This window comes from Silene latifolia, chromosome X (assembly GCF_048544455.1).
Source record: "Silene latifolia isolate original U9 population chromosome X, ASM4854445v1, whole genome shotgun sequence".
Taxonomy (NCBI): domain Eukaryota; kingdom Viridiplantae; phylum Streptophyta; class Magnoliopsida; order Caryophyllales; family Caryophyllaceae; genus Silene; species Silene latifolia.
The window spans coordinates 122,371,138-122,386,601 of NC_133537.1; the positions used below are offsets into that span (position 1 = coordinate 122,371,138).

Sequence of the window (15,464 nt, forward strand, 5' to 3'; positions counted from 1 at the left end):
TCATCCAAAGAGTAACCCAAAGCCTTCCTGTTTTTCTTAAGTACACACATCAAAAGGCATAATTTGGTCATCGTTAAGCTTAGAGCTAACAATAGCCGGATATCGCTCCGTATCATCTAGAAAAACATACTTAAGGTTAGGAGGAAGTGGCTTACGCTCTGGCACCTTTACCTCTACAAAGATAGACAGAATCGGCTTCAATGGTGTAGCAAGTGTTCACCAAATTATCGTTGGCCAGGCTCAAAAGTATCTCATCTTCTTCTTCATTGAGCTCGTAGCTCTCCATTGAGGCAACCAAAGCATCCGGCTCCTCAAAGCATTCTCCATGTATCACCCGCACACTCATCTAAATGGGTTAGATCGGCTAAGGGATCCTTGGCTAAGGATTCCCTCCAATTACAAGTAACAACCCTGTCAACAATATCAATGGAATAACACGTATCCTCATCAGCAGAGTTCATTTGCCTTGTGAGCAAGATCGAACTCAATGGTGTCATCCCCTACCTCTAAGGTGATGGTTCCGCGTTTGACATCTATCACACCCCATTTGTATGTAAAGAACGGTCCGCCTAAAATAATAGGTATCCGATCGTTCTCTCGCAATGTCCAAAACAACGAAATCGACAGAATAAAAAACTTACCCACTCGAACGGGTACATCCTCTAGAACACCTATAGGTCTCAGAGTCGATCTATTTGCCATTTGAACGGTAATATCGGTCACCTTAAGTCTACCAATGTTTAACCTTTCGCAAAAAGAATACGGCATGACACTAACACTGGCCCCTAAGTCACAAAGGGCCTTTCCAATTACGTGGTTACCTATAGTGCAAGGAATTGAAAAACTACCCGGGTCCTTTAATTTAGGTGGCACATTAACTTGTGAAAGAGCATTACATTCCTCCACAAACGCAACATTACCATCATCACGAAAATTTCTCTTACGATTCAAAATATCTTTCATAAATTTAGCGTAAGAGGGTACTTGGGTAATTAAATCGATGAAAGGAACCGTTACCTCGAGATTCGGACCATCTCCGAAACTTACCAAACTTACGCTCCACTTTAGTAGCCTTCAGACGCTCCGGATACGGGATCGCAACACCGGCCGTAGGATCGTAACCTTCGGCTTCCGTAGGTTTAAAACCCCGTCAAATCATCAATGAGTGAAGAATCATGCGGACTAGTTGACGGATTTGCATCCGCTCTAGAGTTCCGATCGATCGATCGATATGGGTGGTCGATCGACCAGGTAAAGCCGGGCGTGAACAGTTCTGTCAGAATTGACTTGTCGGTGTATCTCGATCGATCGATCGAGAATGTTGGTCGATCGATTGGATGTGTTGGGTGTGAATAGTTTCGACCAGAAACTATTTTGCTCGACAATTGATCGATCGATCGGGAATGTTGGTCGATCGACCAACAAGATCGCATTGACTCGTTTTGCATCGAATTTAAACGAGCTTCTTCATCATTTCCCGAGTCTTCCTTTGGCTTGTCGGGACTTTCATAAGAAAGGCCACTCCTGAGATTGATGGCATTGACCGTCTCAACCGGCCCTTCACATTTGCTTGAAGAGTTAGCAGCTTGCTTGGCCTCCATATTCTCCAATTGTTTCACAAAATTCTTTGAGGACTCAATCCCTGCTGCTTCCATATTTTCCACTTGAACCGAAAGGAGTTGGACCATCTCTCTCAACTTCTCGACCTCCTCCGAGTTTTGAACAAGAGTCTCGACTTTCTCCTTGGAGGCTTCAGAAATCTCGAGCTTCTCGAGACGGGTAGAAATGGAAGTTATAAGTGTCACAACAGCAGTCATTTCTTCACTTTGCTTTCGTGACTTTCCACGTGAACTTCCAAATTCAGCTTTGTGGATCGCCATCTCCTCAATAGTGTTCCAACCTTTACTTTGACCGGTATTGTTTTGAAACCGCCATTAAATACTGCATCCAAGATGACCTTGTAATCATCATATAAAGCATTGTAAAACAGATTGCAAAGATACCATTGTTGGAAACCATGATGAGGGACATCTCGGACCAATCTTTTGAACGTCCCCATGCTTCACAAAAATCTTCGTCGGCTCCTTGCTGAAAACTCGTGATTTTACCCTTCAAGGCATCGGTCTTTGAAAGTGGGAAGTACTTCTTGTAGAAGGCTAATGCTAAAGATGTCCAATCGGTGACTTTTTGCTACCCTATCGAGGTAGCGATACCAATCTCGCGCCGAATCCTTCAAGGAGTACAAGAACATAAACCCCTTCACTTCATCTTGAGTTACCCCATCCGGTATAGGTATGGAACAACAATAGTCCGTGAAAATTTCCATATGCTTCAAGGGGTCTTCATCTGGCAGACCCGCGAACTGATTCCGTTCCACTAAATCAATATAAGAGGAACGAAACTCGAATTTACCGGTAGTAGGGGTAGGTAACTGGCGCCCCTTTGGAAGGTGGTGCTCCTTTGGCTGAAAAATATCATATATCGTAGCCATAATTTCCAAAGTGAGAGTACTTAAGTCTTCCTCTCAAAAACCCGTCTTCTAACTGTGCGAAAGCAAAACTAGAAGCAAAGGTAAGCAACGGCCTCAAGGAACAAAAGTTCCTTGAGACAAGAAAAATAAACTAAAATAAAGCAAACAGAATTACACCGTCTCCCCGGCAACGACGCCAAAATTTGATACCGTCGTTTAGTACCAAAATTAAATTTATAATTCCAAACTAAAACTATAGCTAGTGATAGTAAGGGTCGAACCACAGAGAGACAAGGTTGATTTTGTTTGCTATTTTTCAGTCTATAAAAGTAACAATTAATTGGGGGTTTTGAAATTGGTTGACTAACTGTCTAATTACTAAAATGAATATTCTTAACAAGATAAAAAGAGGATCGGGAACTTCGGTTCACCATGGCAAATAACAGGTCAGTCAGGCAGCAGAGGTCTTATAATACGGCCTCAGGGAAGATAAGCCAGTCTTTCGATCAAAGCTCAAATAACCTCACGGTCTAATAACTCCCTAGAATTTATCAAAGCTTTCACTCAAGAGAAATTCTAAATCCAACGATAAATCAAATTACCAATCTTTCAATCTAGCAAAGCAATCTATGAGAAGATAACAAGACCAATACGGAAGGACTCATGCTACACAACAATCCTAATTTAATACCATGGCTCACCTTATTCCCAATCAAAGGAATTACCTACGCATAATCATAACTACACTAATTGCGAAATTAATAATAAAGAACAAATTTGACATGATGGAATCTAACTAGAACAAAGGAGAGAAATTCAATTGCTGAAATTAATTGATGAAACAAAAATCAAAATAACAAGGAAAAATAAGAAAGAGGAAGAATTGCATAAAAAGCTTACTAATCAAATTTCAAGGACAAAGTATTCGAATCCAAGGTTTCCGTCTCAAGCTAGATCTGAAAACTAAGTTTTTTCCAGAATGAAAAGCATAACCTAAAAGTTGCTGCGTTCTACTGATAAAAAGATACCCAAAGTTAATTACAAGTTGGGCTTTTAAAAGTCTAACACGGAGAAATAATTCTCAGCTCGAAATCAGGTCGATCGACTGGTCAACACGGTCGATCGACTGAAAACGCGGAACAGTAGCATCTGATGAGCTCCAGTGGTCGATCGACTGTAAAGCTTAGTCGATCGACCGAAAATGCTGTGCAGTGGCTCCTTGTTGCTTCCAATCAACTCTTCACTCCTTGCACGCATCCCAAGGTAAGTGAATGCGACTCTCCTTCTTCTTGGCTTCCTTGAACTTGCTTCCGGAGGACGAATTTGGCTTGATTTAGCCTACTTCCACGCATTCCTACAATAAATCATAGAAAATGCAAAGTAAACCGTTTCGGGAGAAATAGCAGCCTTAAGCTACCAATTATGCATAGAAATACATGCCAAAACCACAGATAAAGTGTATAGAATATGCACGTATCAGCCACACCTCTGAATAATGGCTTGTACATCAGTTAGTATCTTTGGCCAGTAGAACTGATCTTGCAGGATTTTAAGAGTTTTATTAATTCCAAAGTGTCCAGATAATCTATTAGAGTGGACCTCCCTGATGAGGAGATCCCTTGTTGAGCTCCCTGGAATGCACAGTCTGTTTCCTTTGAACAAGAAGCCCTGTTGCAATATTAGTTTACTAGGTTTGCCTTCCTTGCAGTTGTGGTAGTCTACTGAGAAATCAGGGTCCCCAGCATACTGATCTTTGATCATTTCAAAACCAAGGATTCTTCCTTCCAGCAGGGCCAACACATGGGTTCTTCTAGAGAGGGCATCTGCTACAATGTTGTGTTTGCCCTCCTTGTAGCTATTGGTGAAAGAGAAAGCCTGTAGAAATTCCACCCATTTGGCATGCCTATGGTTCAACTTATGTTGGCCATTGATGAACTTGAGGGCTTCATGGTCAGAGTGTAGGACAAAGGGTTTGGGTTTCAAGTAATGTCACCAGTGAGTTAGAGCCCTAATCATGGCATAGAACTCTTTGTCATAAGTTGAGTAGCCCAATTTTGCCCCATTGAGCTTCTCACTGAAGAATGCCACAGGTTTCTTCTCCTGGGTTAGTACTGCTCCTATGCCTACCCCACTTGCATCACACTCAACCTCAAACAGTTTCTCAAAATCAGGTAATGCCAGGATGGGTGCTGAACGAATCCTCTCTTTGATGGCTTCAAAGGCAGTCTGTGCTGTGGGGGTCCATTTAAAATCTCCCTTCTTGAGGCACTCTGTAATGGGAGCAGCCAGAGTGCTGGAATTTTTTATGAACCTCCTATAGAATGAGGCTAAACCATGAAAACCCATGGCCTCAGTAATATTGGTTAGGACAGGCCAGGATCTGATGGCCTCCACCTTCTCTTGGTCCACTAAGATACCATGGCCAGAGACAATATATCCTAGGAATGACACTTCAGGGACCATGAATGAGCATTTTTCTAACTTCCCAAAGAGCTTGTGCTTTCTGAGAGTTAAGTACACTTCCCTCAGGTGCTTCAAGTGTTCAGTAGTGCTGGAGCTGTACACTAGTATGTCATCAAAATATACAACTGCAGACACCCCAATAAAAGGCCTCAACACCTCAGTCATGAGCCTCATGAAGGTGATAGGTGCGTTGGACAACCCAAATGGCATGACAAGCCACTCATATAGTCCCAGCCTTGTTTTAAAGGCTGTTTTCCACTCATCACCCTCCTTAATTCTGACCTGATGGTATCCCTGTCTTAGATCAATTTTGGAGAAGGTCCTTGCTCCACTTAGTTCATCTAGTTGGTCATCAAGTCTGGGAATTGAGAACCTGTATTTGATGGTGATGTTGTTTAGTGATCTGCTATCTATACACATCCTCCAAGTGCCATCTTTTTTTGGGACCAACAGAGCTGGTACTGCACATGGGCTTAGGGACTCCCTGACATAACCCTTACCCATAAGGTCAGCTATTTGTTCTTGCAGTTCCTTAGCAGTACAAGGGTCACACCTATAAGCAGGTTTGTTAGGTATGGTTGCTCCTGGGAGGAGGTCAATTTGGTGTTCAATCCCTCTCAGAGTGGGTAATCCAGGGGGAAGTTCAGTGGGAAAGACATCTCTGAACTCTTCCAAAATTTTTTTGAGAGGTTCAGGTTGGGGAACACAAGAATGCACCTTGATTTCTTTGGGAATGACAGCAAAAATGAGGGTTCCCTGGTTGAGTTCTTGTAGTACCTCATACTCCCTGAGTAATAAGGTTCCATTAATCTGATTTGTGGGAGCTTTCTCACTAGATTTGGGGGGTGTAGCCAGGGTTAAAGTGTGAGGGTGATCCTTTGTCCATCTTTGGTGAAGGAGTAGGTGTTGTTCCTCCCATGGTGGACAATGCTCCTGTCAAATTCCCAAGGTCTCCCTAATAGGATGTGGCAGGCATCCATGGGAATGATATCATACATAACCTCATCTGTATGGGCTTGCCCAATAGAGAAGGAGATGAGGGGCTGCTTGTTCACAGCAATCTCAGAACCTTGACTAAGCCACCTGATCTTATAAGGGTGCTGATGTTCCCTTGTGGGAAGTTTGAGCTTCTCTATCAATGTAGTGAAGGCTACATTAGCACAACTGCCTCCATCTATGATTAGGTGACAAACCCTACCTTGTATAGTACACCTGGACTGGAAGATTTGTTGCCTCTGACCCTCTTCTAGGCTTTGGGTGTGCATAACTCTTCTGAGCACTAGTGCTGGACCTTCATCAGGGGCCAGTACCAGCTCTCTATTAGATTGTTTTCTGACTTCTTCTCCCGTGGACTCCTCAAAGGGGCCTTCCACTTCAATATCCCCATCCTCTTCCATAAGTTGGATTTCTATTGCAGTGAGTGTTCTTTTGGTGGGACACTCTCTACTGAAATGTCCATAACCCTGACATTGGTAACACCTCTTCTTCAGGTCACCAGGAGGAGATCAACTAATGCTGGCTTTCCCCTTTTCTTCTTTAGTTGGCATATTAAACTTGACAAGGGTGTAAATCTTGGAACTTTGGGGGTTTGTATTGCGTTTTTGGTGCAGTGGCCTTATCTTTTCCTTGTTTTTCTAATTTTTGGGACACCCTGACTACTTCATCAAAGGACCATAGGGGTTGCAGTTTAACCTTGGTAGCAATTTTTGGGTCTAACCCCTCTATGAACCTAGCCATTTTTCATTCTGGTTTCTCTTGTAACTCACTTTGTAGGGTTAAGTTTTCAAATTCCCGAGATAGGCTTCTACAGAGTCATCCCCTTGTTTTAGGTTAGTAAGTTTCAGAAATAAGTCTTGGGTGTAGTCAGTAGTAATAAACTTAGTTTTCATTTTGTTTTTGAGTTTATCCCAGGATTTTATAGGTTCTTTCCCCCTTAATCTCTCGGTTTTTCATGCCTTCATACCAGAGTGAAGCATAGCCCTTTAGTTTTAGGATAGCTACCTTAAACCTCTTTGAATCATTGTATCCTTTGAACTCAAAGATTCTTTGATGGACCTAAGCCATTCTAGGAAGTCATCTGGGTTCAGACTACCATTAAACTCAGGAAAATCTATTTTAATGGAGTTGTCATGTTTACCTGGTCTAGGCCTTACTGGTATTGCTTCATTAGAGTCAGAGTTTTCTTCTGTGGCTCGATCCTGAACCAGCCTGTTGACAGCAGTTGATATGGTTTCCATACTACCAGCTAATCTCCTGACAATGTCTTCTAGGAGGTTTAATCTCTCATTTTCCATTTGTGCTTGCCTTTTATTTTTTATTTTTTTAAGGGGTTGAAAAAAAGGTGGTGTATTTATAGGGAGTTTTAGCCTTGGCTCTGATAACCAATTTGGAGCATATAATAAATGACTTAAGCTTGGAAACATATTTGCAGTAAACAAGCCATAAACTTTATGGAAAATCAGACTAAAGTAGGTTCCTTTTTGGTGAAAGTTTTGAACAATTTTCAAAGAAAGATGCAGCAATGCCAGGCTCACAATGAAACAAGGACTGATAGTGACATTCACAAGAGTAACAAATAAAAGACTAAGGTAAAATGCTGCCAACACAGGTCAGCCAAAGGATTCCGTCCCACACAGGTAACTGGTCCTTGTATCCACACAGGAAAATAAGCTGCAGAAATGCAGGTTCTTCTTTTATCAAAAGCTGCCCTCATTCCAGGGATGGTTACAGATTTTATAGTCCTCAAATGGCAAGTGTTTGTAGGGTTTTAGAACAGAGAAGAACGAACTAAATTAAAACATTACAGCTAGGAATGCAATGAGTCATGAAATGGACAAAATAACAGCTACAAATAGTACTCCTCCTCATGTGCTCCTGTTGGGTGATATTTGTGTTGATGTGGACGTCAGCAGTAGGAAGGTTCCTAGGCAAGGTTGTAGTGGCCACCTCCCTTAGGCTAGATGGACCATGGTCAGGCCCCATGGTGTCAGACCTTGACCAATAAATTGCACCCATTCCCTTTGTGCAGGTGTATCTGCCTGGTTGTTTAGGATTGTGTCTGTGGTGGGATTTGAACCCAGAGCTCCTGCTCCAATCCCCTCTCCTTGAAAGTGTGCTTCATCTGTTGGTCCTTCTCCATGAACCTCGTCTCCATAGTAGGGAGATAGATCCCCAATGTTGAATGTTCCCTCTACCACATCACTCCCAGGCAGAAGGAGCTTATAAGCATTATCTCCCGTTTCGACCGATCTCAAAGGGTCCTTCGCCCTAGGCATGAGTTTGTTTTTCCTCTTGGCTGGAAATCGTTCCTTCCTCAGATGGAGCCACACCAGGTCACCAACCTGAAATGGTTTTCTTGGTCTGGCTTGCAGTGCTCTCTTCTGATACCTTTCATTTATTTTTTTGAATCTGTTGCTGTACTAGTTTGTGGAGCTTGGTGATGGATTTTACCCTAGCTTGGGCATCAAAATTATAGTCTTCAGTGGGTATCTTGGCCAGATCAAGGGGCATGTGTGGGTTCATACCATAGACTACCTCAAATGGGGACAGATCCGATTCTTTGCAGCAGAGCCCTGTTGTAAGAAAACTCGGCTGAGCCGCCTTGAGGTCCCGTCTTTCAGATATTTGCTCACAATGCTCCCGAGGATCCGAGTTAAGGTTTTGTTGGTGACTTGATCGCCCATCCTGTCTGGGGGTGGTATCTTCAGATCTTGAAAAGTAGCTTGGTTTTGAGCATCTTCCAGAGTGCTTTCCAAAAGTAGCTTAGGAATTTCACATCCCTGTCAGAGACCATAGACCTAGGAACACCATGTAGCCTTACAATATCTCTGAAGTATAAGTCAGCTACACTCATGGCATTCTCTGTGTTTTTGCAAGGTACAAAGTGTGCCATCTTGCTAAACCTGTCTACCACCACCATGATGGAATTCTTACTTCTTTGTGTCCTAGGCAAGGCCACAATGAAGTCAAGGCTCACATCATCCCACGGTTTACTAGGAATAGGTAGGGGCATGTATGAACCAGGCCTGAATTGACTCTTGGACCTCTGGCAATGGCCACATCTCTGAATAATGGCTTGTACATCAGTTAGTATCTTTGGCCAGTAGAACTGATCTTGCAGGATTTCAAGAGTTTTATTAATTCCAAAGTGTCCAGCTAATCTATTAGAGTGGACCTCCCTGATGAGGAGATCCCTTGTTGAGCTCCGTGGAATGCACAGTCTGTTTCCTTTGAACAAGAAGCCCTGTTGCAATATTAGTTTACTGGAGAAATTTGAGGAGCATTCAACTAATTTGGCTACGGTGTTGTCACGGGTTGGACTATCTCGGGCTTGGATACTACTCAGGTGTACTCTTGGATGGAGGAAGTGGACAAACGGTTAGCGGGTTTTGAGAGGGAGTTGAAGGCAATTCGTGGGGAAGTGTTCCCACACGGTGATCGTCTCACTTTCCTTACGAGTCAAGGTGGAGCTTTGGTTATGCACGGGAAAGCCATGGCGGGTGATCAAGCGCTCACGTTGGAGGCCACAAAAGCTCTTTCCTTGAAAGTGCTTAACTTTGAAAGGAGCATTGGTACTCTTTCTCAGCTGGTTCGGAGCTCGTTTGACCGTCTTGATGCCTTAGAGCATCGTACTAGGCCCGACTACGTAAACCCGTATAAGACCCGTAACATTTGATTTCCTCTCGTCTTACCACATCTAGCCCTTACCTTATCTAGCTTTGTTTTTCTTTTCTGTTGGTGTGTTTAAACATTATCATTCGGCCCATATTGGCAATGCACTTGTAGTTATGGCCCAAGTGTTTCATTAGACATGTGTTCATTCGGCCCATTTTGGCTTAAACATGTTTAATTCCTAAGTTTGTATGGTACTTATCTTTTGGATGCTTATAGTTTTGCGTTTTATTTTTATTTCTTCTGACGTTTTATCTCTTGTCTCGTCTTATATTATTCTAGTCATTTTTGATTTGTTCTTAGTTTTTCGATGATGTCAAGAGGAGGAAAGAACGTCTATAGTAAGCATCTAGCTAAGCTTGCTCCTTGTCAAGACCAATTGTCTCTTAAAGTCCTTACAGTTTCGGTTTTTGAAAAATCGTTTTGATCTTGCGTCAATCTTTATTATCAACATAACGGTATTATATTGAGGGGGAACTACTACATACTTAGTCACAATTTTAGAGACTTGCCATCATCAAAAAGGGGGAATTTGTTGAACCATATAGCTTATATGTTTATGTTTTGATGATGTCAAGGTGCTTTATACTTTATATACTTGTTGCGTATAATCGTTTGTCAAGTGTTTTAGAATTAACCTATTACGAGCAACAAAGAAGATTGTGACAATTGCATGTAAAGTTCAAGCCCTTATTCAAAGATCGAACGATTTAAGATTCATTCAAGAAGTATGTGAAGACGGAGTTAGTCTAAAGATTAATCAAGCTTGGATGATGACGTAGCCTATACTCAAAGATCTCCTTGAAGATTAGAATAGTATAGGTGATTATCTCGTAATGATAATAAAGAATGAGTTTCTTGATTTGGTAAAGTTATAGCTTTGCAGCTATAACATTACTAGTAAAAGAGCTCAATGTTATAGCTCCCCTACTATAACATTGAGATGCTGAGTTTTTACACACGACTTATATTTGTTTCGAAAATTGTTTTATAATTGTTTAAAGTTTATTTTAAATGTTTTAATGAAAGTATTTATATATTATAGCCCGGTTTAGTGAGGAGTTCGGCTTTGTATTGAACGATAATTAGTAGCTGTAATGGATCAACTTATGAGTTGGACTTTGCTACTAATTAGGGTTTCAACATAGCCTCTCTTAAAACCTAAATTCTAAATCATATGTTAAGGCTAGGGTTTTCACGAGTCACGAGGCATGTGAGCCGTGACATCTCGTGTTACCTAGGGTATATTAGGTAAAGATTTTATTCTATAATAATATCTTTACATATCTTATATATCTTACTTAATATATTTGTTAATGATAAAAGATATTCTTGTTTTAGGAAATCTTATCATAATCTTAGAATTTATAGTAAAGATAATATTTAAATAGATTATATTCTATCTTTTGGAATATTCTTTATTATCTTTTAAAGGTTTTAGGAAAGAGATAATAAGAAGATATGATTTGCTTTTATATCTTATTATTTCGGCTATTAGGGTTTGTGTAAAACCGTGTAGCCTACTCCTTCCTTCCCTATAAATACTTTGCTATTTACAACATCTAAAAGTGAGACTTTAAGCATAAAAATTAATTCCATCTTTGCAAAAGCAAATCGTGTGTTTTCAAGAAAAACCGTTTTGTTATTTTGAAAGGTCGTGTGTTTTAAAACTCGCATACTTGTTCTTATTTTATCGTTATAAGATAATAGTGCTTAGTTGATTTCTTAACTTGTTCATTAACGTGAACCTTTGTTAGAATCATTAGTGCTTTTTTATTAGCGTAAGTTAGTCACTCGAGTATTTAACGGTACTCATTGTTACTGACTAGAGTTAGTTGTACGAGTTGGGTTAGTAAATTTGTAATCCGTAGAAAGGTACTAAATTTATTAATCGAGAATAGTGGACGTAGGTTTCGACTTGTGAAACTGAACCACTTCAAAAATCGTGTGTCTCTTCGGTCTTTCGCTTGCTTCGTTTATTTCGTTTACTTTCATTAGTTGGTTAGTTAAAGTTTAATCAATAAACTTTAAATAATCAATTATATTTGCATAATTGAAAAAGATTTTAAAAGTTTTAAATCCTCAATTCACCCCCCCCCTCTTGAGTATTTTGGATCAATAGACTCTTTAAACTTCAATGTGAAGAGGGTTGAATATCTTGATAATGTATTTCAAGAGGCGTTGTTTGCTGATGATCAACAGTCATGTGTACGTTTTGTGTATTGTCAAACTATTGTAAGTCATTTATTATGCCTAATTTTCTCTTGGTGTTTTGCCTAGTTTGTTTAAGTATTGTTACTAATTATGTTTTCTTTTTCCTTGCTTATATGAAGCTGAGCTTGATGTCTGATTTCCTGGTCAAAAAAGGAGTTGCCCGAGGCGGGGAGGTTAAAGATTATAAAATTGTCAAGGTCCCTTTTACCTGGCAAACCGCTGAGATTAAAAATTTGGTTTGCGGTGTATATACGATGTTGCACATGCTCTTTTACCGTGGAACTGTTTTTGATTGTGAGTTGGGTAATTCTGATTCAAGAGTCCTTTACCGTGCTGAGATCGCTGCCTTGTTGGTGCTGTCTGATATGAACGAGTCCAGGGAAGATGTGTTGAAAACTTTGGAGGAGTTGAACAAGATGAGAAAGGAAACCCTGAGTGTGCTTGAAGAGAAACGGCGTATTGAGGATACGGAAGCGAGGGTTTCTCAAAGCGCTAAGAAACGTCGTGGTTCTGGCAAGGTGAAAACTGTTGGTAAGAAGGTTAAGACGACGCAGCCTGTTGTCGAGCCCGTCGCTTCTCCTACTGTCATTGATAGCACTGAATTCTCTACAAACACCCCTACTGCCAGCCGTCAAGTGGGAAGCATGGGTGTGGATAACACCGTGAGTCCAAAGTCGGCTTTGGGTAGCCGTAAAAGGGGTAAGTCAGACGATGGGCTGGGTTGCTCTATGGATTGCGGGCCAGAGGACAGTAGTTTTGTTGCGGTGTCGGATTTGTTAAAACAAAAAACAGTTCTCTAAGATGCTGAAGGTGCGGAAGCAAGTGGTGGACTTTGTTCTTCGTGAAAACGCTCACTTGAAAGAAGAGTAGGTGTCGATTTTTATTTCTTTGATTGTGGTGTTCCTGTTCAGTTAGTCTTTGTTTCCCTTTTGTTATTTCGCTATTAATCATTTGTTATTATCTTTGTTATTTTGTCAAACTAGTATCGGTAATTCCCGTTAGTTCCCTTTGTTATTCTCGTTGTTATTGAACTGTTATTCTCTTTGTTATACCACTATTATTCATTTGTTAGTCCAGTGTAATTCCACTTTGTTAATTCCTTTTATTATTCTCGCTATTATTGAATTGTTATTCTCTTTGTTATACCACTATTATTCATTGTTAGTCCACCGTAATCCCACCGTTAATTCCCTTTTGTTATTCTCTTTGTTATACCACTATTATTCCATTTGTTATTCCACTATTATTCTCATTATTGTTCGTTATTGAATCGTTATTTCTTTGTTATACCACTGTAATCCCACTGTTCTTATCATGTTATTTTTTTGTGAATGCAGTGAGATGTTAGTGGTGTACAACGACGACGTCGGCGTGTTTTTGGACATGGGGGATATTGTTTCCATTGTAGACGCAGCTGCTATGATGTCAACAAGATTAGTCGATGTTTGGTCGATTCTTTTGAATTCGTTGGAGTTTGAGGAACGTTTAGAACCAAGCTCAATGTTTTTCGGACTTCGTCATATGGTATTTTGTTTTTTCCTTTGCTATTTTGCGTTATTACCTACATATTTACTCACAAGTAGTGATATAAATTTAACACTTGTGTGCTATTTTTGGTTGTTTATGCTTTCTGTTTAGGAGGATGCTCTTTATTCACTCTTAGAGAACTTTGATTCCTCAAGCCCTCTTGACGGTCCGGGTAAGAAGTTGTTGAAATTTTGGAATGTGTTTTTCGATTCCTGCAATGGAAGATGTCGTCTGAACTCGGACCTTATGTTTGTGCCGATTCTGTACAATGATCACTACTCTTGTTTCTGCATCAATTTTATGAATGAATCGATTGATTTTTTGGACAACATGACTCACGATGCCAAAAATTTAGCCGAGTACAGAAGATTGGCCGAGATGTTATGAAGTCTCAAGATTGCCGCAATTTTGAAATCGTGGATGTTCCTTTTAAATGGAAAAAGAAGGAACTGCTGAATACCGAGTCTGGGTGTTTCTTGCTGTATTCAATGGCCGAATATGTTGGCAGCGTATTTGAGTCCAATCTTCACAGCAAAGTTGCTCGTCGAAGCTTTTGTGTTGAAATATCGGCTTCCCTGATCTTGGCTGATATTAATATTTATAGGCAATTATTTCTTGATAAGGCGACGACTTGTGGGAATCAGAGGCCTAAGACGTTGGGTTTGGGGTCGTAGTGAATGATGTACCTTTGACTGTTGTGTATCCAAGAAAGTCAGACTAAGTTAGTGTAAACTGTTTGTTAAACAATTAGTGTGCTGTTATTGCACTGTTATTCTATATAATAACTAGTTTATTGCGCTGTTATTCCCCTATTATTCTAGTGTTATTCCAGTGTGTACTCTAATTTAATTGAGTTTCATATTACTTGTACTTTTTTTACTCTAATCCCCCTGTTAGTTTACTGTTATTGCAGTATTATTCAGCATAATGAGCAGTTATTCTGCTGCTATTGCACAATTAGTCTACACCATCCATTTTTACTCTAATCCCCTTGTTAGTTTACTGTTATTGCAGTATTATTCAGCATAATGAGCAGTTATTCTGCTGTTATTGCACAATTAGTCTACAGTTATTCGACTGTTATTCTAGTTTAATTAAGCTTTCCTATTACCTTTGGTTTCTACAAACACTATCCATTTTCTATTCAACTGTAAATGGCGGTTTTTCTCAACTGTGATATTGTTGTTATTTCACCGTTATTCTGCTGTTATTGCACTATTATTCTGCATAATAAGTAGTTTATTCTCACATTATGCGCAAAGTATTATTCCACAAAAGGACTAGTTTATTATCTTTTGTTATTCCTTTGTTAGTCCAAAGCATTATTTTGTTAAAACTATTCATTTTTATTCAAGTGTAAATTTAGTCAAATGTAAAAGCAGTGGTTTAGACTGCTTTTATTCCACTATTATTCTACCATTATTCTGCTGTTATTGCAGTATTATTCCGCATAATAAGCAGCTACTCTGCTGTTATTGTACTATTAGTCTACACTTATTCTGCTGTTATTCCACTAGTTTAATTAAGCATTACAAACACTATCCATTTCTACGAAGAATATCCATTTTTTATTCAACTGTCAATGGCTGTTTTTTCTCAAATGTGATTCTATTCTTATTGCACCGTTATTCTGCTGTTATTGCACTATTATTCCGCATAATAAGTAGTTTATTCTGCTGTTATTGCGGTATTATTCCACAAAAGGACTAGTTTATTCTGCTGTTATTCCACTGTTAGTCCAGCATTATGTTGTTAAAATTATTCTTTTTTATTCAAGTGTAAATTTAGTCAAGTGTAAAAGCAGTGGTTTAGACTGCTTTTATTCCACTGTTATTTTACCATTATTCTGCTGTTATTGCAGCATTATTCCGCATAATAAGCAGCTACTCTGCTGTTATTGTACTATTAGTCTACACTTATTCTGCTGTTATTCCACTAGTTTAATTAAGTTTTACAAACACTATCCATTTCTATGAAGAATATCCATTTTCTATTCAACTGTCAATTACTGTTTTTTCTCAAATGTGATTCTATTCTTATTGCACCGTTATTCTGCTGTTATTCTGCTGTTATTGCACTATTATTCCGCATAATAAGTAGTTTATTCTGCTGTTATTGC

The 15,464-nt window shown here is 39.7% G+C and overlaps 1 protein-coding gene across 1 annotated transcript; it reads right to left on the bottom strand.

Annotated features, from left to right (window-relative positions):
- Positions 1 to 7,884: 7,884 nt before the first annotated feature.
- Positions 7,885 to 8,945, bottom strand: LOC141618234 (uncharacterized). The gene is made up of 3 exons (XM_074435338.1): positions 8,754 to 8,945; positions 8,468 to 8,712; positions 7,885 to 8,320 (listed from the first exon to the last, which is right to left on the bottom strand). Exons 1-3 carry the CDS (start codon positions 8,943 to 8,945, stop codon positions 7,885 to 7,887), a joined length of 873 nt encoding a protein of 290 aa, XP_074291439.1.
- Positions 8,946 to 15,464: the final 6,519 nt, after the last annotated feature.